The sequence below is a fragment of the Botrytis deweyae genome (genome assembly GCF_014898535.1).
Source record: "Botrytis deweyae strain B1 chromosome Unknown BDEW_054, whole genome shotgun sequence".
Classification (NCBI taxonomy): Eukaryota; Fungi; Ascomycota; class Leotiomycetes; order Helotiales; family Sclerotiniaceae; genus Botrytis; species Botrytis deweyae.
In genome coordinates, this window is record NW_024066261.1 from 80,253 (window position 1) to 106,989 (window position 26,737).

General features: G+C 43.5%; 8 protein-coding genes across 8 annotated transcripts; 3 read left to right on the forward strand and 5 right to left on the reverse strand.

Annotated features, from left to right (window-relative positions):
* Positions 1-784: 784 nt before the first annotated feature.
* EAE98_011858 (uncharacterized protein) lies at positions 785-2,109 on the forward strand (the record flags this gene model as incomplete). Its single annotated transcript, XM_038959481.1, has 2 exons — positions 785-1,802; positions 1,892-2,109. The coding sequence occupies 2 exons, from the start codon at positions 785-787 to the stop codon at positions 2,107-2,109; spliced, it is 1,236 nt and encodes a 411-aa protein (XP_038804134.1).
* Positions 2,110-2,773: 664 nt separating this feature from the next.
* On the reverse strand, positions 2,774-3,197 carry EAE98_011859 (uncharacterized protein; the record flags this gene model as incomplete). The annotated part of the gene is made up of 2 exons (XM_038959482.1): positions 2,774-2,986; positions 3,090-3,197. The coding sequence occupies 2 exons, from the start codon at positions 3,195-3,197 to the stop codon at positions 2,774-2,776; spliced, it is 321 nt and encodes a 106-aa protein (XP_038804135.1).
* A 574-nt stretch (positions 3,198-3,771) lies between these two features.
* On the reverse strand, positions 3,772-5,460 carry EAE98_011860 (uncharacterized protein; the record flags this gene model as incomplete). The annotated part of the gene is made up of 7 exons (XM_038959483.1): positions 3,772-3,839; positions 3,897-4,728; positions 4,784-4,870; positions 4,925-4,971; positions 5,025-5,252; positions 5,309-5,331; positions 5,426-5,460. 7 exons carry the CDS (start codon positions 5,458-5,460, stop codon positions 3,772-3,774), a joined length of 1,320 nt encoding a protein of 439 aa, XP_038804136.1.
* Positions 5,461-5,811: 351 nt separating this feature from the next.
* Positions 5,812-9,239, forward strand: EAE98_011861 (uncharacterized protein). The gene is made up of 4 exons (XM_038959484.1): positions 5,812-6,341; positions 6,396-7,115; positions 7,192-7,391; positions 7,447-9,239. Exons 2-4 carry the CDS (start codon positions 6,703-6,705, stop codon positions 8,820-8,822), a joined length of 1,989 nt encoding a protein of 662 aa, XP_038804137.1. The 5' UTR covers positions 5,812-6,341; positions 6,396-6,702; the 3' UTR covers positions 8,823-9,239.
* Positions 9,240-9,767: 528 nt separating this feature from the next.
* EAE98_011862 (uncharacterized protein) lies at positions 9,768-10,962 on the reverse strand (the record flags this gene model as incomplete). The annotated part of the gene is made up of 3 exons (XM_038959485.1): positions 9,768-9,943; positions 10,015-10,863; positions 10,917-10,962. The coding sequence occupies 3 exons, from the start codon at positions 10,960-10,962 to the stop codon at positions 9,768-9,770; spliced, it is 1,071 nt and encodes a 356-aa protein (XP_038804138.1).
* A 391-nt stretch (positions 10,963-11,353) lies between these two features.
* On the forward strand, positions 11,354-13,672 carry EAE98_011863 (uncharacterized protein; the record flags this gene model as incomplete). Its single annotated transcript, XM_038959486.1, has 2 exons — positions 11,354-12,207; positions 12,308-13,672. Exons 1-2 carry the CDS (start codon positions 11,419-11,421, stop codon positions 13,670-13,672), a joined length of 2,154 nt encoding a protein of 717 aa, XP_038804139.1. The 5' UTR covers positions 11,354-11,418.
* Positions 13,673-15,148: 1,476 nt separating this feature from the next.
* EAE98_011864 (uncharacterized protein) lies at positions 15,149-17,899 on the reverse strand (the record flags this gene model as incomplete). The annotated part of the gene is made up of 1 exon (XM_038959487.1): positions 15,149-17,899. The coding sequence occupies one exon, from the start codon at positions 17,897-17,899 to the stop codon at positions 15,149-15,151; it is 2,751 nt and encodes a 916-aa protein (XP_038804140.1).
* Positions 17,900-21,220: 3,321 nt separating this feature from the next.
* On the reverse strand, positions 21,221-22,438 carry EAE98_011865 (uncharacterized protein; the record flags this gene model as incomplete). The annotated part of the gene is made up of 3 exons (XM_038959488.1): positions 21,221-21,997; positions 22,071-22,294; positions 22,384-22,438. The coding sequence occupies 3 exons, from the start codon at positions 22,436-22,438 to the stop codon at positions 21,221-21,223; spliced, it is 1,056 nt and encodes a 351-aa protein (XP_038804141.1).
* Positions 22,439-26,737: the final 4,299 nt, after the last annotated feature.

Genomic DNA, 26,737 nt, shown 5'->3' on the forward strand with positions numbered 1-26,737 from the left:
CTTCTTGCCTCACGGCTGGTTCGTCGTTTGCTTTTGTCTTTTCTCTGAGGCTGAGTAGGAGAGAATCTTTGATTCGAGGCTTTATTTGGATTTGCTAGATTTGAACTTGAAAGTAGCGATTGGGATATGGGATATGAATTGGCAATTAATGCTGAATATGACTTTTACCTGTAATGATCTTTGCGACGTGATGGAAAGTGGCTTGATGTGGTGGTGGTGGTGGTGGTGGTGATGTTGACAACTGAGACGTATGTGCTGCGATAACTTCGTGAGGTATACTGGAGGGAGTCTTGAAGTATTTACGTAGTTAATCTTTTCTGATTTCAACGGGATAAGAGACGATATGTAGACAATCGTCTTGAGAGAAGTCTTGACAGAGCTGGAGTACGTTTCTACCACTTGAGATCACTCGTGGCCCCACGCACGAAACTACATGCACCGATGAATATCTGAGTACTAGAGGTTATATATAGAACAGTATTTCCAATTCAAAGAAGAATAAACTTCCGTATGGCCTGACTACCAGTATCATCAGATGGCAGTGTAGTATTCAACTTTGAATATCAACTAGAGCGACATGCTAATCAAGAATGTGTATAAACTTTCCAGGATGAAGTCAACGAAACTCCCCTCCAAGACCCCTGCAGGGCCATTCACGTGACTCTCAAAAAGTGTCCGAGCGACTAATTTTCTCACCAAATGAATCTCGAACTGAATCTCGAAATACAGGAATTGGGCTCCGAAAAGACGTGCAGTGAACCTGCAACACCCAAAGTACCTCACAATGAGTGTCTCCCGCCCAGCGCGATGCCTCTTCAATGCGCCTCTCCCCTCCCTCCGACCACTAACCCGACGACAAAATTTCCACGCCTCGACTCCCCTCCCCGCACGACGTCGTGCCCGTTTTGCTAGCATAAAACAGTCGGAGCTCGATGCTGCTCCCGCGAAGGAACTTTACCCTGGATACAGTGACAAAGAGAAAGCTCTGTTAGGGAAACGATATACCCCAGAGCAAATTGCTGCTATTGAGGCTGCGGAGGAATCGGTCGATGCAGATGATCTGAAAAGTCATGGAGTGATACGGACGGATTTGGGGAGGTTGAAATATATGGATGATTTGAGTATGACGCAGCCGGTAATCGACAAGAAGATCATGGATTATCGAATTGACCCAAATTGGACGCTGGATCAGGATAAGATCGGAGACGAATTCGTAGCGTACATGGATAAAGTTATGGAGGAGAATCCCGAGGATATAGATCCTGAGGATCCGCAGTGGGAAAAGAAACACAGGCCGAATAGATTGGATTCGCTGAAGGCGCTGCAGAAGGAAATGGGCGATCCAAGTACTTTTGCGATTGCCCCGCAGGTTCCTGGAGATTTTACAAAGGACCCGGGTCAGGCTGCGGAGATAGCGAGGGAGGTGGATGAGGAAGATGAGGACAATCTTGACCCTAGGGATCCTGATGGAATTTACACGAAACTGCGCCACCAGACTGGACTCACCATGAACGAAATCTTCGAACTTGACACCAAAATCCTGGTCAGTCACCGAGTTGTCAATCAAACTCGTCTGGGTAAAATCGACAGTATGTACGTATTGGCAATTGCAGGAAATGGAAGAGGTAGATTAGGTATAGGAGAGGCAAAGGGTCAGGAACCGGAAGATACGAACAATAATGCAAAGATTGCGGCTATTAAGAATATGCAACCAGTTCCGAGATATGAGGAACGAACGATTTATGGAGATGTCGAAGGGAAGGTTAGTGCGGTCGAAGTAAAGCTTATGGCAAGACCTCCAGGTATGTTTTAAATATTATATCGCTCTGCTCACATCGAGTTCCTGGCAATGCGGGGCAAGAAGAGGAGCTAATTCATTCTTAACTTATAGGATTCGGTCTCCGATGTCAAAAACTTATCTTTGATATGGCAAAGGCAGTAGGGATTCATGACCTGGCAGCCAAAGTACCACGCTCGAGAAACAAGATGAATACTGTCAAAGCCACCTACCAAGCATTAATGAAACAACGGATACCGGATGAGATTGCCAGGGGAAGAGGAAAGAAACTTGTGGATGTGAGGAAGGTATACTATGGAGGAAAGGTATAAGGGGTATACGATGGGCGGATACATTGAAACTAAAGAGAGGAAATATGTACATGTATATTACATATTGTATGAGTACTACAAGATGGATGCGGAAAATGAATGTGCATTTGCATGGACTGGCGTAATGCTGGAAATGAGCACAAAAGCATATGGAAAAGCAAACATGGCATGAATTCATGATATTGCATTGGGGAAAAGATCTTAGATAAGAAAAGATTTTGATATGCAAGTTGCATTACACATGTTATGTGTGGGTATCTTAGTCCAGAACTCCTAAACAACAGATGAAGCAATTCCTCCCTTCCGAGTTTCTATCTGACAACTGTAATTCGTGATATCTCGTAATGATAGACTCTGCCATGCCATCAACGGTGTAAACCTTGCCGTCATAGGCTGATCTGAAACTCCTATCATCCCCACCTACCCTCTGTCATATCCTATTCTACCTTTCCGTGATCCATCCCGTTTCCCACAAATCGAGCCGCCTCAACACATTCCTTGAAAGTATCGGAGCTTGAGTTGGTGTGTCCTAGTCGAAATTCCACAGTGGTCAAGAGAAATACTTCTCACTCCCTTACCAAATGAGTGTTAATCTCCGGCCTCTAAATCATGCAGTCGTACAGAAAGCAACTCCCTCCAAGCGATATCCACCATTCCTAACACTTTATTCATAATCTCCCTCCTCACTCCCCTCCACTCCAGCATCATCATTCCTCTCCTCACTAATCTGCTGCTGCAGCACAATACTATAAACACTCGCTTTCAACAACGTAAAAACCAAACTTGTTTTCCGCTCCAACTGGCGCAGATTATCGAGGATATAGGCCGTGGGATTATTGGACATAGTTTCGAGAGTGTGCGCAAGCTGTTCAGGGCGCTGGTAAGCTTTGTGAACCTTATTGTAGAATTGTGATTGAGAAAGGGAAGGAGGGGAAAGGGGAAAGATGAAGAGCGTAGAGGGGAGAGGAGGGGAAACAAACAGTCTTCATATTCTCTGCCAAGCGCTCATACTCATCCAATAAATCTTGCTCTGTAGGTGAAAGATCCTCATTTGTAGGAAGCGGGATATTGGATGCGTCTGTCTCCATGGTTGCGACTGTCTTTTCAATTGTAATTCAGTTGCGATTGTAACCTGTGTTTAGGCAATCTTTGGTTGTGAGAGTCACAATCGATTTGGCGATATCTAACAAATGTGCAGGCTAAAACTTTCGTAAATGGATGTGGTTTGGGGAAGTGATTATGTTTTGAGTTGATGTCGCGTCGTAAAGTTCAAACGATTGTCAACCCCGCAATTACAACGGTCACGTGAAGAAGAGACTCAGACCGGGCGCTGGGTAAGGAACAGCTCGAAGGCACCTAGGCTCACCGGGAGATGTGCACTGTGATACATCCCTTCACGACCTTCATGTATCTTGACCAAGAATTAGCGACATGGAGTTGACGTCGCATTACTTGTTAGATCAGAGAATATCACACAACAATGGTCAATTGTGCAACAATTTAATCAATTTTCATCGACTACATCTCAATCTACGTAACTTGAGACGTCTTATTTCGCAATGATCGCTTCATTCATTCTCCCAAAACTCCACTTGCTCTTCAATGTATGTATAGTTTTCACTCCTTCAAAAGCTCTATCTTTTCAACCACTTGTCTAACTCCTTACGATCCTCCTGGTCCTCCCAACAAAGCGAATCTTCGGACAATGCTTGGACCTATCTCATCATATTCTGTTTGATATTAGGATAAGGTACTCAACCCACAGGAGAACAAAAAGTATAACTTACCTGCTTTGGTGTGACAATAAGATCTGAACTCAGGGGTCTGACCCAAAAGACTACCACCGAACCATGGACCATGTCGTTGTCTCTTATGGGAAATGACTTGAACTTCCAAACCTCCACTTCTTGCGCCACCACTTCGTGCTTCGCTGGCTCTAATTCTGTCATCTACTAAATGTTTGATATCACGTTGCAACCTGCGACCAAAATCTTTGTATAATGTACTTCCTCCAGACAAGACAATATTCTTGTACAGTCCACGACGAACATCAATAGGCGAAGATTGAATGACGCCGTCGACCACTGTTGGAAGTGGAGTCAAGAAATCGGAGGAGTGAATTTCTGGGTTGAAGAAGATTTCTGGTGCAAGGAACCTTTCGTAACCAACATCAACAGTTACTTGACGCCCGCCGGGCTGTGTAACGGTATGCTTCTCGAATCTCGTAGGGTCGCGGTCGAAACGACCAAATTCCTTGACAATATCTGGGCAGACGTAACAATATTTTTCTTTAATTTCACCGGCAGTCTTCAATGAGGAGTCCGGTTCGCCTCTATCTCGAAGTAAGGATTGAATGAAATATGTAATGTCTCGACCAGCGATAGGAATTGATTTAATTGATGATCCAATAACGTATCCTTCCGCAACAGGAATTACGTGTGTTACACCGTCTCCAGAATCAATTACGGTTCCAGTCAAGGATCGATCAGAAACTTTGGATGAAGTCCACGACGCAGCCAATGCGAGTACAGCTTGGACGGCAATGTATAGACCAGCACAATTAAAGGATTCGAACATAATTTCGGCAGTATTCTCGCGGTTCTCGGGTGGATTGAGTGGCTGGGAAATATCGGTAAGTGGAAATTTCATACGGACTTGAGAAACGAGCACATACAGGTTCTGTTAACAGAAAGTAATGATCTTCTGGCTCAACGCGGAGATATTTGAATATCGAATTGGACCAGAATCTTTCCATGTGATCCTGCAGATTTAATGTTAGCCACCTCGCCTTGACCATAGCCTTTGACCTCCTTACCCAGTTGTCAATTTGTCCGTGACGAATTGGATAGTTTATGCCATAACCTGCAATGATGAGAACGTGTTTCAATTCCATATATTCTATAATTTATTCGCACCTGGTCCACTTGCGGCTGCTAATGCCTCGTCTCCGATAAAGAAGTCCAAATCTTCAGTTCCACGTTTCATTGAAAGATGACCTCCTGGCCCAGCACCACCTGTAAGATATGAAGGCTTGTTGGCAACTGCAGGACGTCCAGATCCAGAACCTGCACCAGCTCCTGCGGCATTTTTGGTCGCTATGGCGGTAGGGAAGACGAAGGAGGGAGAATCATTTCCAGCGAAACCTATAATTGAGGCATTATTAGTTGTGTGCCTATCTTCTCGGGAGAAGAGAACAAACCAAGCTTGGAGTAACCGGTACCGCTATCGTTAAAGTATCAGTAATTGTACAAATAGATAACATCCCTTTCCTCGGGACACGGGGATATAGAATGCCTTGTGGGGATCTCGAACGTACTTGTCCATGACAACGGCCGGAGTGTGAGAAGCCATATTGAAATAAAGCTGCGCAATGCAGACCCAGAAGTGATGAGAAAGTTATGCGACAGCTTCAGAGATTGCAAATAACTTGTGCTGATAATTAACAGCTGGTATTGACCGTTGGCGTTTGAATCTAAGCTTCAAGATGACGACCCATACCTAGTGTAGGCGGTGCGGACCTAAACGAACTAACCCCACCAGTGCCAGCGACAGCCAGTCAAGTACGGTCAAAATGAGGATCACGTGCATGCAGTATAAAATTGATATTCCTGACTTCACTCTGGTCACATTGCTCTTCCTCATGGTATGAGAAGATAATTGAATAACCAAGGAGGATGGGGAAAGAAATATGAATTAATTTCTCTTGAGAGAAGGAAGAGATTTTGTCTGGTGAATTGAGGATCTTTTGATCAAATGAGATCATTTTCATTTTCATTATCATCATCATTATCATTATCCTTTAACTTTATAAGTGAACAGCTCTTTCCCTTTTCATCTCCAACCTCACTGCCTGTTCAATCTTACTATGTAATAGTGTACTAGGCACACATCTCAATGTCAACAAGACATATTTCTCTACTCTACATCCTAAGATTTCTTCCTCCTCAACTCTAAACATTACCACCGCGTCCATCATTTCTTTCTCTTACGGAATCGCACCGTCAATCTCTTTCACGCACGCATTCACATACACTCGTTTTCTAAGCATACTTTGTAAAGCTTTACCTAAATTATTGTTTGAATCTCAAACGTCTCAGCCGTTCTCTTGTATCTCTGATATTGAGTCTACTGTCCGAATATATCTTCGCGGTTAACCGAAGTCTCTTGTGACAGAAAAGCTTTCTGTTCCTGTAGATTCAAGGAAACTCATTGCAATCAGAGATATTTCTATGGTATATCCCATAATGAGCAGTATCTATGACAGTTAATGGCTGACTGATGTATAGTTCCAATAACCAAATTGTTTTTGATATAAATTGCAACCTCGACAGAAACAGAGTTAGAGAAACGACATCTTAGACGGCCCTCATCAAATATCGTTCTCGCCATCCTGTCCTTTCCTTCAAGTTCATCAACTCGAAACAAGATGTCATCGCGAAAACCATAAGAACACGTTGTTACTCACGTATCGGTTCTCTCAACTGCAAGTTCCTGCTAGTGTCCCGTCCTCCCTGACACAATCTTCGAGTATCAATATACTCATATTCACTTGAATATAAACGTTTCACCTTTACCCCTCAATTGAGAGACTTCATGTCTGAACTCGCGCAACGACCCACTTCTCTACCTCAGCAATCTCTATTCGCTAACAAACTTGACATTGCGCGAGAGCGTTTTCGTCACCTTCGTCGCGAACTCTCTAATCTTTCCAATCCACTTCGCAAGTTTCAAAGATATAACATCGAAATTATCCCGTCCCCATTCTTAGATCGTGAAGGTCCATGGTCAGGATCCCCACCATTAGTGGCTCCAACTCCTCTTTACCAAAACATGCAGACCAATAGGATGCCTGCCATGAGTTTTGATCCAATAATGGATGGATCAGCGGACACCAGAAGACCTCGTCCAGCACAACCTCAACCCTGTGTATCTGCGATATTCGTACACGCTGGAGCAGGTTATCACAGCACTACGAATGAACACATTCATTTGGGAGCTTGTAATGAGTAGGCTGACTGAACCAAGAATTGAAGCCTCGAAAGTTTGTTTGAGGCGTGTGAAATTTTGCTGACTCTGATTTAGTGCTGCTCGCGCAGCAATGCGAATCCTCAAAGCCGGTGGTTCAGCCGTTGATGCAGTCGAAGCTGCGATCAAGGTTCTTGAAGATAAGGAAATCACCAACGCCGGATACGGCAGTAACTTATCAATTGAAGGTATAGTTGAGTGTGACGCAACAGTGGTAGATCATTTGGGTAGAAGTGGTGCCTGTGGTGCAACTGCTCGTAAGTCAATTGCCATTTTGCCACGTCAATCCACTGACCAACACTTTGCTCCCAGAAATCAAGAACCCTGTCAGTTTGGCCAGATTGATTTTAGAAGCTTCAAGTAGACCATTATCTTTACGAAGAGTCCCACCCAACCTTCTTGTCGGGCAAGGAGCGACGGATTTTGCATGGGAGCATGGAATACCAGTTGTACCACATGATATGATGTGCTCTAAGAATGCGCGCGAAAGATATATTCGTTGGCGTGATGATTTACGTCGTGCCGAGGGACAAGGTCGTATGACACCATCAAGTACTAACAGCAGTCAAGCTGCTGATGACGAGGCTGCCGCTCGGGAATACGAAGAACGTGTAAGAGCAAAACAGCGTCGGGACCACACCAACGCGCTTATGAATGGTACATGGAATGAAGGGCAACCTGATTCTCCTTCAACAACATCCCCAGGTCGAGCATGCCCTCAGGAATCTGGTCCATACTCTCCACGTCCTGGTACTCCTCCGAGCCGCGGATATTTTCAGATGAATGCGCCAGGCCGAGGAGCTTCTCGCTCTCCAGTCGGAACAACTCCCGCGAAACGAGCACGACTAGCAGCACTCAGTGATGGCAGTCCGGGGCGTGTTCAATCTCTTCTATCTCCAAGTGTTACTACCAGTGGTGTTTCCAGCGAGCCAGGTATATCTGCAAGCACTGCTCAATCCACAATCGATAGGCCATCTAGTACAGATGGTCATCTCTCTCCAAAAGACCAGGAAAAGGTTATTGAAATGCATTCTGCTTCACTGGATCTAGCCCAAGAAGGAACAATCGAGTGCCCACATGAGTCTACTCCAGAACCTCTTACTCCCAAGAAGGCTGACGTGGACTTAATTACTGATACCGTTGGAGCTATCGCCATCGATATGTATGGCCGTATTGCTGCAGCATCTTCATCTGGTGGAATTGGGATGAAACATCGTGGCCGCGTTGGACCTGCAGCTCTTGTGGGTATTGGTACAGCCGTGGTTCCTTGCGATGAGAGAGATGAAGATCAAGTATCAGTTGCCGCAGTTACCAGTGGCACAGGAGAGCATATGGCGACTACCATGGCTTCGCAAAAATGTGCAGACAGACTCTACCACAACACCAGACGAGCTCGTGGTGGCCAGGATATGGAAGCTAATGAAGACGAAGCCATGGAGTCATTTGTCCAAGCAGATTTTATGGGTCATCCTGGTGTCAGTGGAAGTAACTCAGCAGGCGCAATCGGTGTTATGGCGGTCAAAAAGACACAATATGGATATTTCCTTCACTTCGCTCATAACACCGACTCATTTGCCTTGGCATCTTATGCTTCAAACGAAAAAGATGCCAAGTGTGTTATGTCTCGTCTTGGAGATCATGGAAATGTTGTTAGAGGAGGTCGAAAGGTTAAGATCGACAAAGAATGACTTCCAGCGGCACGCCTCGCACGAATTACCAACCTTCTACTCTAAAGTGTCGAGCTTGGTACATGCGTGTGGCTACTTGGTTCATCGATCCCTTATCATTTTTACTGGCGTTGTTTTGGAGAGAATGCATTATTGCTTACGGAGAAAGGGACCTTATGATTTTTATGATTATGACCAACAAAATAGGTAGCGTTGAAGAATGGAATCGAAGGAACAGGATGGGGAGGAACCATTGCTAAAATGAACGAAACATCATATTACCGTTAACCTAGAAACACTTTCCGCTTGGAAATCAGATGGGTTGTGATAGGAGGGAATGGGAAAGATGGATAGAGATGATAGTATTGCTTATGCTTTATTGCTACGCCGTTAAAAGGCGATATTTGATAACCTAATAGAACCTAAAGTTACTCTTGACTTTAAGTGAGATCTGCCGCAATAAAATTCAAGTGTGATGGTGTTCTGGATATTTGTGTATAGGTTTTGATAATTTTATAAAAGAGCTCGCTCATGCTTTTGCTCATGTGATATGACATTATTTTATAAACCTCAAATACAGCTCATTCTCTGAATGTTTTCATCCTCCTCACCTAACTGCAACTTTAAACAGTATTCTGGGAACTATTGGACAATATATCATACCACCGTTTTCCCACGCCATTGTTCCATCAATTTAAACTTCATGTTGTGTTCCTTGGGCACATATTTGACGCAAAACTCCAGGATGATCACCTTTTATCTTCCTTACGCTGATATCCCCAAAACTTCAGGCTTGCCGTCCCCGTGCCACTATGTGCAATTTCCACCCCCTACTCTCTCAGATTCCCTGGAACAACGATCCTAGATTCGACCGAGTCACCAAAGTGGAGAATCTCCACGGCCGTCCTGTTCATGTAAGTGCCCGTCTATTTGATTGATGATCACACCGCTAGGGAGCTCAAATATTTACTCCCCTGGCGCAGGAGTACCCCTGGCACTACCCGTTTCAACACCCGTACCATTAATCTTGCGCTTCTTCTTCTTTTTGCGTGGAACAACGGCAGGTTTAGCACCGTAATTTCCGAGGGAGAGGTGCGTGGAACATGTTAGGCAGATGGCGCCTTCGGGGGGCGAGCAGAAGACTAAATTGGAGAGAGAGAGATTAGTCGCATCCATTGTATTGATAAAAGGGAGAACGGAGGGGGAGATATACTGCTCAAACATATACTGCATACAAAACCCACATCCACCACCTTCCTATGACAAAAGCACGCAGCTCTGAAATCTACCACTTCCTGCGTTGGCGCTATTAAATCTTTTCGACTTGTTTGATCGGGCAAGAACGCCATCATTAGATATTGTAATAATCCTTGTGGATTTTTCAAATGCACATATATCCCCCTAGTAGTATCACTAGCTTGTTGTAGAAATACAGTGTCACCCGCGAGTTTCAATATATCGATTGGAATCCGCATGCGCTGTGCAGCGAATGTGGTGTTCATGATTGGGATATATTGATGTGCGAGATCACCGGACACTGAGAGAACGAGAATTCGCGATTGCAACCCGGTGGTAGAATCGGAGGGGGTGACATCGGAGGTAGTGGGTTTAGAGTCAGCAGCTGAGACATCGCTGTAGGCTGATAGTTGTTTATTTATATATGAGAGGGCGAGGGTGAGGGCACCGGCCATTTGGGTGGTGGTTGTAGTAGATACTTCTTGCTCGGTTGTACTATCTATCAAATTTCGTACAGAGTTTAGGAGGGTATTCTCGATGAGTGCGAATTGCCTGTATTTATTTGCGTCATCCGGCGGGCCGTGGGTAGTCGAGCCTCCCATTTCTGTATCTTCCGACGCAGAAGACGGCGCTGGGTAAAGCCATACTGCACGATGACAATGGCTAGCTATTATGGCTACTTGATTGGCATTGTTGACAGCGAGATGTGCGTTTACGAAAACGAGGAGATTGGCTATCGCTTTCGAGAGAGGAAGAGTCGATGAGAGAATTTCCCACGCGTGCGGATTGGTATCTAGGATGATGACGAGGCATGAAGGAGAAGGACCTGTTTCTGTATTAAGATGACATGCGATTGCCGCAATAATTGTTCGATCATACCTTTGACGCCTCCTGTGAAATGATCTGTACCATCTATACCATCCATGGTGAAAGCCTTGCAGGCATGACAGCCTGATAGGTTCGAAGTTCAAAGGATCTATTCGTTTTTCCGACTTTATATGTGACTTGCGTTTCTACTACAGCCCAAGAGGTTAATTCCCTTTCCTAGATGCTCAGAAATTCCGTATGATCGCGATTGATATTAATTTCCCTAAAGGCTGAGAGAATTGATGGAATTATGAGCAAGGCTAGATGATCTTCATCAAGGGTATAATGCGGAATGCGGGTACGGTCACCCTTGCTGTCGCCTGATCATGTGACGCGACCGTTTATCTTCGGTACTTACTCAGAAATGTGGGGCTGTTAAGCTTGTGGTTTCACAAGGGAGGGGCATTTGCTCGTACTTCGTATAATTTGGAGCTTTCCCCTCATCTTCATCTTGATCTTCCCATTCATGATTTCGTTTCCATCAGACTTTAATTATATTTGATACTTCTTCATCATGTCGAATTCATTTGATCAATCCTTCGAAAGAAGAGGCACTGATCCAAGTGTTCCTCATGCTACAACCGCCGCAAATGATTCTCTTGAAGACCAAACACTTCTCTTACTTGCCCGTTTGACAGAAGGTGGACAAGAAGATGAGGATACTTGCAAGGAATTGAACACTCTCACCAAAATTCTTACTGATGATTCCAACGAAGAAACAAGATCGAAGGAGCCACACAAACCTCTTTTCCAATTGATCGATCAAGATATCCTAGAAACTATCTTGGGTTATCTTGATATGAGACAGTCTCCTTCGGTCCGAGGTCACGCGACTTTGACCACTTCTGCATACCTCAAAGCTTCGGAACAACAAGGTGTTGACTATCTTTCTCATTTCTTCTACGATCGAGTTGGCAAAGGCACATATGACGATCTGATCCTTGCCTTCTCTGTTGCAGCATCGATATTTCCTGTGGTTCCAGATGTCATTTCCTCATTTTTCCTAAGTGAAGGTTTCATTCCTAGCCTTGGTACCTTGATGAAGAGGAAATGGAAAAGTCGAAAGGTTGAACAGGCTGCTCTAGAGTTGCTTAGTGCTGCTTGTATGAACACCCCTTGCCGAGAAGCCATCCAGAAGCATTGTACGAAATGGCTCGAAGAGATCGTCAATAATACTCCACCCAAAATTTCTGAAATTTCTACAACACCTATCGATAGCAATGCAGAAGATGGCTCTATACAACAGCGAATACATTCCGAGCAAGTGAGGAATCTCGCAGCTGTTGTCTTGGCCAAGATTCAGGTACGCCTCTTATGATTTTACCTGCGTTATCCATTTACACACTTTCATATCTAACGTAACCCTCTTCAACCAATTGTTCTGACTGACCGCAGAAGTGAAGGCTATCCCTTCAGCACCAACTGCTGAATCTGGGGAAGGAGAAATTTCTGGAAGTACAACTATTGAAGACCTTTCAGACATGTTTAAAAACATGCTTTCCACAGACACATCTCAACAAAGTTCGATTGAAGGTCTCGCTTATGCGTCGCTGCAATCAAAAGTTAAGGAGAAGCTTGCTTCAGATAAGAAGTTTCTGGCCAATCTTGTCAAAACTATGAAGGGCGCTCCGCCCAAATCACCGGCAACTTATGGATCTCTCACTATTTTGGCCAATCTTACAGCATACCAACCTCCCTTGACAGAAGAACAAAAAAAGCTAGGCCAATTGAAGGCTTATGCTAATGCGTCAAAATCCTCCCTCAAACCAGATCCTCTCAACGACGATGATCACGTTACGAAGAGATGTCAAAACGTATTCGACGCTGGTGTTATACCTGTTCTTGTCACCCATAGTCAGCATGGATCGATAGCATCTCTCACACTTGTCACAGCCATCATTTTCTCACTTTCCAAGATAACTAAAATTCGAGGACAAATGGCCCAACAAGGTGCCATCAAGCTCTTATTACACGCGGATTCTGTTTTTCCCTCGGATAATATACCGGCTCGAAGAACCACAGCTCATGCCCTTGCCCGCGTTCTCATATCCACCAATCCACAACATGTATTTGGCGGTACCAATCCTTTATCACTTGTCTCAGCTATTAAACCTCTTCTTCTTCTTCTAGAAGATGACCCAACAGTTGAACACCGCGATCTCCTACCTGTATTCGAAGCTCTCCTGGCCTTAACAAACCTCGCTTCTACAGATGATTCAGCTCGTAACCCTATCATTCGACTGGCTTGGTCTCAAATTGAAGAATTGCTTCTTTCCAATAATACTATGGTAACTCGTGCAACAGTAGAGCTTATCTGTAACCTCATGCAATCACCAGAAGGCGTTGCGAAATTCGCAGATGGGAGTAAACAAGCTTCACAGCGTACACATATCCTCTTGGCCTTAACGGATGCCGATGATTTCGCCACCCGAAGAGCAGCAGGTGGAGCATTAGCAAGTCTCACGGAATGGGATACTGCCGTAACAGCTATCCTTGACAGAGAAAGAGGAGTCAACCTTCTTCTAGCTCTGTGCACAGAAGAAGAAGAGGAAATTAGACATAGAGGTGCAGTTTGCATTCTTAATATACTGACGGCACCGAATAAAGCTGGGGAAAAGGGAAGGGAAATGGTGAAGGAGAATGCGGGATTGGAATGTCTGAAAGAATGTTTGAAGAAGTCGAGGAGTCAGCAGGTTCTAGAAATAACCGTGGAGGCGTTGAAGAAACTCATAGGTGACGGGGAAGAGGCGAAGCTGTTGGAGGGTTGAGTACGTAGGTATTTGCGGGTAGTATCATACGATAGCAGAATATCAAACAAACTCTCAACATCCATATACCTGGAATAGATTGCATTCATGATTGGTCATTTGTGAAAGTCCTGAAGGATTTCTACAACGTAAATACTTACAAAATTACACATTCACTCATCATAAATACCTTGGTCTTTTAATCGTCTCTGAGATTTCATTCCATTCCTGAACTTCCAATTTTTCATCGCACAAGAAGGAGTTGTATGCTGAACTCAATCTCAATCTCAACTCATATGCCACGGAAGACAACACGGTCCCAAGATACTAGATATGCATAAATAAAATATCTACTAGGTCCAGCTGATATGGTAGTCGTCCTTCCCAAATAGAAAACGCGATTCCCAATCACGAAATCATGCTTTCATACCTTATCTCCTTATCTGATGTCTACTCCGAGGAGGTCCTGAACTCGCCCCACACAGACTACCAATCATACTATCGAGAATTTGCACATCATATATATATTTAAAATTTGCGTTTCTTTCTCGACTGTAACGGTCATAAGGTTAAGGCGAGCTCACGTTCCCTCTTCCTTCTCTCCAAATTCTTCAATCTAACGATTGAAGGCCACCAACAGTGCCCAGTCCGAACACCACGGTGGCAACCCACTCGTGCAGGAAACACACGATGCTGCGGTTGTCCTAAGCAATGAAGATGATTTCTTGAGGGAGGTTTCACTCTGCAGAGAGCTCTTCACCGTGGGGTGGCGGTGCAGGATTACATTCGTTGTGTGGTTTGGAGTGTGGAAGAGGTTTGAGTTTCAACTTTTGCCTTTTTTATCGTTCTTTTCGGTTTTTGGATTTTTTCGACAGTGGTAACTAACTAATGTACAGGAATTCACAATGGATTGATTTTGCTCATGTCATTTTAGGAATATTTGAAGTTATCGCGAGACCGACCCACTTTTATGTTTTGGCCCTTGTGAAGCTTCTCCCCTAAGCCATACACACACATTCTCTGCAATTCGCAACTTATTAGATAGACGATTAAATTCGTACATCTATTTTCTTTGATCGTTATTGTGCAATCTTTCGTCCACAGGTCATATTCTGGACGTGTCACAATCATCACATTGATATTCTTGATCAACAATTGTGAAAGGTGACCATCACGACTCTACTCTACTTAAAAAAGAAAGCCCATTTATGATATCGGTTACGCTTCAGCTTGTTTCTATCATAGTGCAATTGAATTATTCCTCTCGATGAAATCGCTCGAGTTCAGTTACTTGCACCTTGTTATAAAAAACATTTAGGAGACATTGCATATATAGTGGGCATTAAGAAGTACAACTCTAATTAACATGAATCACTCTCGCTCTACCGGAAATTCCATGCTCTCATGATAAACACCCTCTTGATATTGATACTCCGCCAAAATAAACTCCTTGTTCAGCTCTCCGTCTCGTCCCAGGCCGTGTGCCATCTTCTTGACTCACAATTCATCATCATCCGGATCCGGGGGCACTGGCATGCAAGATGACACCATTTCTACCCATCGCACAGCAGCTTTTGGAGCAACATCTGTTGGTGGCGGTGGCGGTCCCACAATCTCCCAATCTATCAAACTATCTTGTTCGCGCATCATTTGGCTTCGGGACATGAGTTGTGACGAACGAATTAGAGAGTAAGGGGCGGGCGTTGAAGAGGGGTGGTGTGATTCTTGTTCACCCTCTTCTTCTATTGGGTCGTTATCTTGAATGCGTTCGTCTTCGTTTTCTTCGTCTTCTATATCGTGGCCGTCTTCTTTTTCATTGTTTTCTTCACGTTCATCTTCATTCTCATCCTCGATCTGACTCTCAATCTCAAGAACCACACGCTCTCTCCTCGTCGCTACAACAGGCAAACTATCCTCGTCTAAGTCATCCTCATCATCACTCTGACTTTCAATCTCAATAACCCTTCTCTCCCCTCTTCTCGGCACAATAGGTGTCAATATCTGCACCGGACTACTACCACGCGAGGAAGAAGGAACAGATTTTGCCGGTGACTCCGGAATTATCTCTGGAATGGGAGTTTCCTTTCGTCCATTTCGTAGACGATGTGGAGTAGCAGGTGTTTGAGTTTGTGTATAATCAACCGTCGAAGCTTGTGATAGCCTCACCAACTGACGTTGTGAAGATGGTACGTGAATCACAGGAATTTGCGTTGCGATTGGGGGTGAAGAAGGTGGCGACGAAGGGGGCGAGGAAGAGGGCACTTGCGTGTGTGAGAATTGTTGAATGTTATTCGTGATCTGATCTTGTACCTCTTGAGATTCAGTGCTCGTGCTTGATTTCTTGTGCAGTGTGGATGCGGGATGTATATTCTCGACAGCCGAAGAAGATTGTGTGAAAAGAGGTGGTAATAAATTCGCAATCAGTTCTCCTAAGACTGCGGGTGGGACCTTGTTATATTTCTGTGGAGCAGCCTTGAACCATTGTCGACTCTTCAATTCTTCCAAGGTCATCGGATTTGCGAGCGCATATAGTTCTAGGATTTCATACGCAAACTTGGAACGTTTCTCACCCTTATTGAACTCACTGTTACCAAGCCCATCAAGATTCGTTATCTCTCCAGGTGCTTTGGGCGGGCCAATAACGGCCATATGAGTAAGAGTCGATAGAGGTCTGATTTGGTAAATCCAAATACGGGACACAGTAGCTGGAAAACTATAAGAACGAAACTCGTGGTTCTTCTCACGGGAGATTATGTTTTCCACGTGGGTTGGATATATAGAGACGAACACATCAGAAGAATCCGATCGCGGTGCCATGGCATCCAGATGTTGTGTGGAGAGGCGTTGGCTCTCAGGATATTGACTTTTACCAAATTGGGTCTGCTTTTGGGTGTATTGAGTTTGTGTGTGCTGGGTAATGGCATATTGGGTTTGTGGTAACTGGGTACTACCGTAAGATACAGTTCCCGCCTCACTTAAACTCGACGAAGTCATGATCCGCTCAGCCTGGAATTGTGTGTCCGCTCCTATATCCCCATAAAATGTTTCCGGAAGTTCGGACTCCTCCTCAGCGTCCCCTTCTGTTTGTCTAATAGTATCATCCGTTGGACGATCATCGTCCTGCTCTGGCGTCCTAGCTGTGTTTTCAACCGTGTCTCCTTCATTCGTGAGACCTTCATAGCCAGGGATAGTTCCTGGCGGGGTGTCCGTCACAACTTGGGATTCCTCATCTTCTTCGTCCTCCGCATCCGAATCCAGAATTTCGAATTTTATATTCTTGGGGGCAGGGGTCCCCAACCGGCGGGTAGGCGATGGCGAGAAGTCACGCTGAGTGGCATGCTCTTCTTTTATGGGAGTCTCCTCCGCAAAAGATTCCTGACTAGAATCTGGTATAGCAAAGCGTACCGTTTTGGCCGGACTCGAATGCTTTGAGGGGGTTCGGAGAACTTGACTTTCATCTGTCCCAGTCTCAAAAGTATCCTCAATTTTCAATTTTGGTATCTTTTCGGCACTCGTGATTATATTTGATCGTAGGGAGAAGGGTACTATGACGTTTATAGATTGCTCTTTGAGTGGCGACCGCTTCCGTGAGGAACCTCCAAATTGACTTGACGTTGGAGTAGCCGGTGATTGTGATGATGGAATTTCAAGAATCTTCCTATGTCTTGGCGTTTGTGGTGGAGGCATCAACTGAGCTGGATCAGAAGTAACAGGTTTGGAAAACTTTCGCGGACTTCGTCGAAGTGGTTGAAATGCTGGAGAGCTGGATACTGGGACATCATAAATTGATGGATCGTCTCCTGGTTCTTCTGGTTCTCGTGCTCCGGAAAGTGGCCAATAATCAAGTTGGGTAATCGTCTGCGTCGAGAAACTTGGTGTCTTGCCTTCCTCTCCTAGAGTCTTCCGTCTGTTTTTCGATCCTTTCTTCTTCTTTGCCTCCTGTTCATCGCCCATCGTCCTCCGTCGTTTCGTTCTTCGTTTCGATTCTTCTTCCACATAATCTCCTTCACTATCTTCAATATCATCCTCCATTTGTTTTTCCAGTTCTTCTCTTTCATGCATTTTTATCCAATCCATCTGCGTAAGTGTGTCCTGATCCTCGAGCTTCAGCTTAGATTTCTTGCCATAGTTCCTAGTTACACGCTTCTTCGTTTCTGGAAATGTAGTTTGATATAATGGTTCGACTGCTTTGTATGTTCGATTTACAGGCGCACTACCTTTTGGTCTATAGTTCTGCTTTGGAGGCATTTTCTTCGAGTTTGTACCGTCGTTGTCTGGATTATAATGTATTTTGTTATATTGAAGATGGGCAGGCCATGGTTGCCTCAACGCGTCAATTCGCGCTCGCGTTTCTTGTCTGTTATCTGTTATCGGACGCGACAGTACGCACGTGATCTGTCATTAATTGAAAAATACGCCGATTAAGTAAGCACACTCTTATGAACATTCATTGTGCATATATAATATAGGTACTCTTCAGACGTTTCGTTTCCCCCACGTCGAGATCATTCATCATTGAGCCTCATCGTTCTCGTTACGGTATCATATTGACAAGATGGAGACAAGATTGATCCGAAGATTTTAATACCCGTTAATCGCGAGCTTGGGAAACGTTGTGCTACGGTGACACTTTCATGAGCTGACTAGGACTCATCCAATACCAATTTGTCCGGGTAATCGTCAACAGTGACATCCAGTGACATTCAGAGATTATGGTGGCTTTCATGTGATGCAGCTGCCAGCGCATATAAGGTTACACTCGCAACGACATGGTATGCAGAAGTGGCCGCGGACATTGATCTTTCCCACAGCGTAGCGGAGACGTCTCCTGGACCACGCACTATCACCGATCGAAATCTAATGATTTCGATATCACTTTTCAGTAATAGTCGGCTCTCGTTGGTGGCCGACTAGTTCCTAGTCGGGGAAAGCGATTGTCCCGGGAAAGCAATTGTCCTGTTGATATTTTAGGTGCAAAATATACTAAAATCATCAAATTTTATTAAAAATGAAATTCATTTTTAGTATACAACCTTTAGCTTTTGAATATTTTTAAAAGAAAATCTAAAATTATATTCGATAAAACTATAACAATTCAGTGATATAAAAATCTTTTGAATTCCTTTAAAATTGATGATATTATTTATAAAATTCATATATTTTTCACTAAAAATCACAAAATCCCCTATCAAAATATCAACGGGATAATCGTTTTCCCCGATTAGGAACTAGTCGGCCATCAACGAGAGCCGACTATTAGCGATCGTCAGAATTTATCCGAGCGAGGAAGTATAGTAAAACCTCTTTATAAGAATATCGGTTTTTGTAGTCTTTTTTAAGGATATATAGAGGTATCCTTATATAGAGGTTCCGCTTAATCTTGACCTAGTAGTAATTTTCTTTTAACTAATAGTAATCTTCTTCCGATTAGTTCTGATCGGGTATATTCTATAACATTTTTAAAATTTTAATAAAATCTTTTGATATATTTATTATATAATAATTAATTTTGATAATTTTATTGATCTAATAAGGATACATATAATTCTGAGATTGGAAATTATAAGGACATCCTAATAAAAGAGTTTTAAGAATATAGATCATCTTTAGCCCTGAAAATTTTTGGAATCAAAAAATATATCCTTATAAAGAGGTTATCCTTATAGGGGGGATCTTTATAAAGAGGTTTTGCTGTAGTTCTAGTTGTCCTCTCTGTTTCTTCTATGGATTGAAATGCGTTTTGATATGTTTGGTCATAATATTTGACGAATCACCTTCCTTAAGTGCGGAAGGTCCGCTTCCTTTTTTCTTTCCTGCGGGTATCATATCACCCAAGAAGTTTTTGCTGTCTTAAGTTTGAAACCTTATCCCAATTAGTTTTCTCCGATTCTCGCCCGTGTGGTATTGAGGTTCACGATCTCACGAACCCTTGATATGATATATCATTGCCCCATCATTCACCCCACTTTGACCACAACCCCCAAGACTACTCTATGTTTTTAAATCTATCTATACACCTTGTGCATTCTTTCACGATATTCATATACGCATGAATGATCATGTTTGTCACAGTTTGACACGCATGACCTGCTCTCCTAAACCAATGCTATATAATATGGGGGTGTACTGGGCCTAAGCATATGCGTCACTGACATTTTCATCTAGATGGGATATGTAATGATCGTAACACTTCCTCCTTTACTAGTACATACATTCTTGTCCCCTTAGTAGCCGAGATATATGACTTATCTACGAACGGGCTACAAAGAAATCGTCAGCTCTGTACGCTGATTTCAGCAAGGATTTGCTATGTGCTTTTCCAACACACCTACCCTAATGCTCTGTGAGCTCATATACAGGGCTGTATCATTCGAACAGATGCTATATGAGCAGTAGGTGCTGGCACTTGTGTTACCTGCGTTGATTTGGACGAGATATGCAACAAAACGCAAATCTTCCTCAGAAATCTGCACGACTTCACTCTCATCTCGATTGGTGCCGCACGACACTCTTGTCTGTACCAGTCCTAGATGTGTATTCATGGGCCTTATGCTCAAGAAACTTGTGTTACATGTGTTGTTTTGACTGAGATGCGCAACAAAACACGCAGCAGACCATGGTATACGCCTAACTGGCCAAGGGCTAGCAATCGAGGCATGCAGTGATACACTTACATACTTCCAGAATCATATTAGTAGATTTCAGTACCACCTGCTATGTTCGGAACAATTATGTTGCTTGTGGTTCTTTCTTTTGATTCTGTAACAGAAGAATAATGATTTATCCATCAGACTCAAGAGCCGCTAAGGGGTGCTTACCTCAAACGTTTCCCGAACCAATGCCAACTGTCTACGGCGAGCACAAAGTATATTTATTGTATTACCTGTGGTTCTTGAAGTCAGTTGTGCAACAACATGTGCTAACATATTACACAATTCGGGGGCATATAGCGTGGCGTACGGCCAGTATTTAGCACTGGTGGTGCAAAGAGACACTAGGTTATTAGTATACGTGTCACTGAGATGATCCGAATCACAGAGACCTGTCCTGTGTTACATCTGGTGGACTGAGAAGTGCAACAAAAGACGACAATCATCTTTCCATCCCGTGGCTGCATCAGTCCTACCAGCGTTGGTAGGACTGAGACATGCAACAAGAGAGCAAATTCATTCACCCGAGTCCATGGATATGGAAAGTATGATTTTGAACACATGTAGCGGCGTGAAAAGACAATAATGATTCTTCTCTGGATCGGATTGAGTTCCAATGTATCTAATATGTTAGGTTCACGCTGGCCAGATTATCAGTATCTTTTCTTCTAGTGATCAGAGCAATTCTAATTCAATATCACAACACTCGTGTGTCACCATAGGACTACAGTCTCACACGCTTCCATTGCAGAGCTTGAAATTTCATTTCTTCGTTCTCATTGCTACAATGCACGCTAAAACACCAAATTGGTAACTTAATACTTAAGTAAAGATCCTGCGAATCCACTCACAAAGCCTATTGATCCCTAGCTTTACGCCGTTAACCTTTCCGTTCCATTTCCCAAGAAAATCAACCCAATTATTTGCTGGTATCAACTACATATCTTCCAGCAATTTTACCCTCGTGCATCAAGTCGTAGACTTTCTGCAACTCGCTCAAACCGCATGTCTTATATGGAGCCTTAATAAGACCACGTCTGAAGAACTCAATAGCCTCAGCAGAATCTTGACGGTTGCCAACGTACGATCCCTTGATGGTAATCATCTTGACAACTGACTCGAAAACAGGCGCACGAAGATAAGCACCAGCTGGGAGACCGATAGCAACGACAGTACCGCGGGGTCGAACATACTCCGCAGCTTGCTGGAATGGCTTCTCATTGACCGCAACCAAAATCACAGCATGAGGTCCCAATCCATCGCGTGTGCAAGCCTTGACATCGTTGACCAAATTGCTGCTTGACATGAAGTCAACATAATGCTGCGCTCCCAGCTCTTGTGTCATTTTCTTCTTTTCAGCACCTCCGTCAATTGCAATAATATCTAATCCCATAGCTTTAGCATACTGACATGCAAGCGAGCCTAAACCACCTCCAGCACCAACAATAGCTACAGTTTGACCTGGGCGAACTCCAGATTCTTTAAGACCCTTGTAAACGGTTATACCAGCGCAAAGAACGGGAGCAATGGCTTCGAGGTCGCATTCCTTTGGAATGCGCGCAATGTGTGCGGCTTTTGCAATGCAATATTCTTGAAATGTTCCATCGACTGTGTATCCTGAGAGGAGGGCTTTGGCGCAGAGTGGTTCGTCAGATTGTTGACAGAAATCACAGGCGAGGCAACTTCCATTTAACCACTATGCTTCAATCAACACTTGACTTCCAATTTCCCAAATTTTCCATGGGAACAGAAGGATGGACGCAGCTTACCTTAACACCGGCATGATCACCAATCTTCACATCCTCAACAAGACTACCAACGGCAACGACAATACCAGCTCCCTCATGTCCTCCCACGAGTGGAAGCTTTCTGTCTAATGGCCAATCACCATTTACAGCGTGTAAATCAGTGTGACAGACACCGGAAAATTTTATGTTTACGAGGACTTCGTCAGGACCGGGCTTCTGGACGGGGATTTTCTTGTAGACGACGGCTAGAGTTGTAGGTTAGTTTTGAGGTCGGAAAAGAGGAATGCGGATAAGGGGGGTGAGACAGTGATGATAAAGGAAGGAATAAACATACGTTTGCCAGTTTCTTCGACTACTTGCGCCCATTGTTCCTTGGGAAGATTCTCCATTTTTGATATTTGGGATGATGTAGGTGTTTTTACTGAGAGTTTGTTGAGATTGTTCTGGATAGGTAAGATATGTAGGTGTAATTGTTGAATGATATACTGATGGTATGGCAATAATTGAATACCAAATAAAGAATCTTCTTTTAGATGCTTGGGAATCAGTGAATATATAGTAATGCAAACAATCATACGATGGTAGTTATCCAAGCTCTAGCCCCTCCAACAAAGATAACCCCACTCCTACGAAGGTATAATGTCTCGGATGTCTAGTCCTGATCTACAGTCGCGCATTTGGAAGCTTGCGTTTCTTTGTTCGTTCACTTCATGCTATTGGATCATTCTAAAATTGAGTTTACAGCTCGGATTCATGGAAGGAACTAATCAGCATACCTAGGTGTAACCCACCTGCTAATTGGCCAGATCATCGAGGTACCTGTTCTTGTTGGAAACGGCGATACCCTAGAGGCCGGGATTCATGGCGGCGGACGTGTGGAAAAACACCGGCGAGGGGCTAAGGACTACCTACCTAGGTATCGTTATCCACAGAATAGACGCATTGTGCATTGCCCCTCCTCCCGCCAGAGAGGGGAAATATACAAGAATTTGCTCGGGAGGATCAGAAATGGCGTGGTTTTGCTACTCAATTCACTTTGTGTCACTTTGTGGATGAGCCACTAACCTATGTCATTGATCATAGAAATCCCTGCCAAACGTGTCGTATGGGAGCTACCAATACCGTGATTTTGGAATATGCTATGTAGGTATGCTATGTAGGTATGCTATGGAAGCTTTCCGTTCTCGGTCAGAACAAGGTTTGAGGTCGTCTCCGCATGAATGCGGGGAAAGGTGTTTGGACAATCCACCACGTAAGGTTATTCTCTAGCTTCCAGCTACGCGTGTCACATCAATCAGGATGCGGGGTTACATACCTAGTAGCTATCCATGGATCTAGGTATTGATTTGGTGACGAGTAAATGAATGTCTCTCGCCCTACGAACCTATCGTAGGTAATTACCTAGTAGAATTTACCTTTGATCCGAGAGCTACACGGTACCTACGGTCTCCGGGAACAGGATTATCGAAAGTAAGATTTCTGATGATTCCACGCCATCGTCCACGAGGGTCTTTCGTCTTGGAATCTCTGTAATTAGGCCGGTCGCGATAGATATTGTGACGCCACAATCATCCTGTTATATTCTTTCCCCAGGGAGTCTTTCATTTCATCTACAAAGTAATACAGAGTACGTGGGTGATTATTTGATGTGATACGACGTTTTAAGTGAGCTGTTTGAAGGTGGTCTGATTTCTCGGGTTTATTTCTCGGGTTTATTTTAGGGGCTGAGACGGTTGAAAGACAGCCCAATCCATGCTTGGTGGTTGGCCGAAGGAATGCACGATTTTTGCCTAGGACGCTGTTGGACTAGCTTAGAGGTGGGGGTTGAGGGGTATATACGTAGGAGAAAAAGGAGGCCAACATACGTAGATTACTCTAACAAATTCTACGAGTATAACGTCAATAATAAACCAATTACAAATAACTTGGTAAGAATGAATAGCATTAAAACAAATCCTTAGATATTGTCTAGCTATAACATTATTTGAATTCCTAATTCTCTCGATTGAACTTGAACAATTGGTCTATTGAAGGATTTCGCTAGTGGTCAATTTAGGTCCGTTTTTCCCCCTACGAATAGGGGATTTCCCATCTTTCGCAATGGAAATTGTATATCATCATGTACAAACAATTTGATTGAAATATTCAATTATTCGACTAATTTTGCTACATGCATTGTGGGATTCTGATCACATACCTTTCATCAACGAGGCGATACAGTGAAGCTAAACGATGAAAGCTCGCGAAACAAAATGTGGTTCAAGGGGGCAGAGTCAGATGTACTCCTTGCCTACTTGTAGGACCAAAGTACATCTCGTTGCAATTCGTCCACAACAACAATTTGTCCAGTTAGAAACATGGCCCAATGGCGAAAACACATCCGGAAAGATGCTTCCAATTAAAAGCAAACCCTCAATCTGTTATTTTCGAGATTTCGATGCTACTCAGAGAGAAAGATTGATTGAAGTGCAGAAGTCCTCCCTTGAGAGCAATCTAATACATACTGACTGTTCAAAAACGAGAGATCCATCCAAAAGAGAGAATTGACTTATGTGGGATCTGCGCATAGAAGAACACAATGATTCCGCATAATAGACGATGCATATGCCAATAAAGTTAAGCGGCTAAATAGTCGAAAAATTCCATCAAACTCAAGTGGATATTCTTGCAACGACAGTTTGTTGTATTTTTTTGTGACATCGTGATGGGTTCCTAATCACGTAGCACTTTGCCATTTGGCAGACTTGACAGCTCAAGTGCTAAGGTAATATGTAGTCCCTCAAACTATTAAATAAGTGTTTCCGGTGTCTCCTGCTCTAAGGGTTGCAACATGTGGCGTAAGATGCGGAGATGGAGATTTTATCAGCCTCTTTCAGAGCTTAAAGAAATGTTCTTACTATAGAGCAAGTGTGATATGACGAGATTTGAATGTTAGTACAATCTCCGCACCGCATTATTAAAAGCAGTGTACTATGGAATGGGCATAGCACAATAGGCCAAGGTTAAGGTTGAGACCTCTAGATATGCTAATTGGTGGATTGCATCGAACATCACGCTTGATGAGAACCGCAAAGGTGTATCAAGTACTCTTTATATCAGGGGAGAAGATATACTCAAATAAAGTAGCTTTGAAGTTCTCTAAAGCCATGGTACTAAGGAAAAGACTGGCTATATGGCAATATTTTGGCTTTGTAACCCAATTACCTACCACTTTTAAAGGATAAGCTCACCACCCTGGAATTTTCTTCTTCTTCCAAAATCACTGGTATCTATCATCTCTGGCTACTATAGTCTAAATGACTTTGGTGAGGTCACAAAGCCACTCCGGCTAGCGTACTTTATCTCGAAATTCAGATCATCTCAATGCGAATCTCCTCCTTTGGTAACATACCTCTCCATGGATGCTTGCAATGTCATATCTGAAGTACAATGATGGGCCGAGGAGTTCTTGGAAGAAGAAGACGGCAAGCCTTATTCAGCGATTCTAGATTCTACCCCAATGTCCCCATCTTCTCCAGGGATCCACTGCAGAGACATTCCGAGTCTTGACTTGTCCAGATTCATAACTCCACCTTCATAGAAGCTTCACATGTTGCGAAATAATTCCGGTCAACTCTCAGAATCATAGCCATATAGGAGAGAACGCAGTGGTCTGACGAGCTTAAGGGTTCTCCCATGGAATTGAAAAGTTCTGTAGAGTTCCCTCTCATGAACAGTCAAATAATCAAGACAAATGGTTGCGAGCTTCTTCCAGAAACAATCACTCAGCGAATTGTGCTCTTTGGAAGAGACAATCAATATACGTATGCTACAATCATCTTTGTGGGATCGTCCTCTCGAGTAACTCGAGTTTGGTATTTGAAACTTTTTGAATGTTTGTTGCAGGCGGAGATGAAAAACTTCACAACCGGCTCGTAGCAGCTCTTTTCTCCAACTGGAGACTCATATATATATAATGCTTCAACAAGTCTCGTAGAGAAATTTGGGACCTTCTTTTATTTGCAAGGCACAAAACTTTAGGCACATTAAAGATGTAGAATCAAGAGATCAAAACCCACAGTAGATATTTACTTTTCCATTTTGAAAATAGTAAGCTCTGGACTGTTCATTGGAATGAAAGAGCCTGTAACTCTTGATGTTCCATGAGTGCCCCCATTACCCATGGCTCGGAGTAGCATTGATGTTTAGCTGGATTCTTTCAAGGCCTCTTGAAAACGCGAAGTATTCTGGATCATTATTTAACTGGTCAAAAAGTTCAAGATAAAATAAAAATCACCATATTCGAAATTTGAGAGCCTTTGAATGTATAATATAGACAGATACCTAAGCAATGTAGTATTGTTTGCAAAAGAAAGGACCTAAATAAACACATACACGGATGGTTCACGGGATTGAGTGTTAAAAATAGTGTAGTTTATTCCAGATTCGTTTGATCCAGTAAGAGATCAATGTTTGATGAAGTGAAGACAAGAGGTCTAGCAAACTTGAACCTTCACTTTAATACCAATATTGCACAAAGTCGGGCCGAGCTGCCCGACTTTCATTGACCATAAACAGTTAAAAAGATTTCTTTGGGCAGAATAGCCGAGTCTTTGTCTGCCCTCTTGGATTTTTCTCACACAATCTTGATATTTTCCTCGAATATAACTTCTTGCAAGTTCCAGTTGCTTGTTGCTACCAAAACTTAT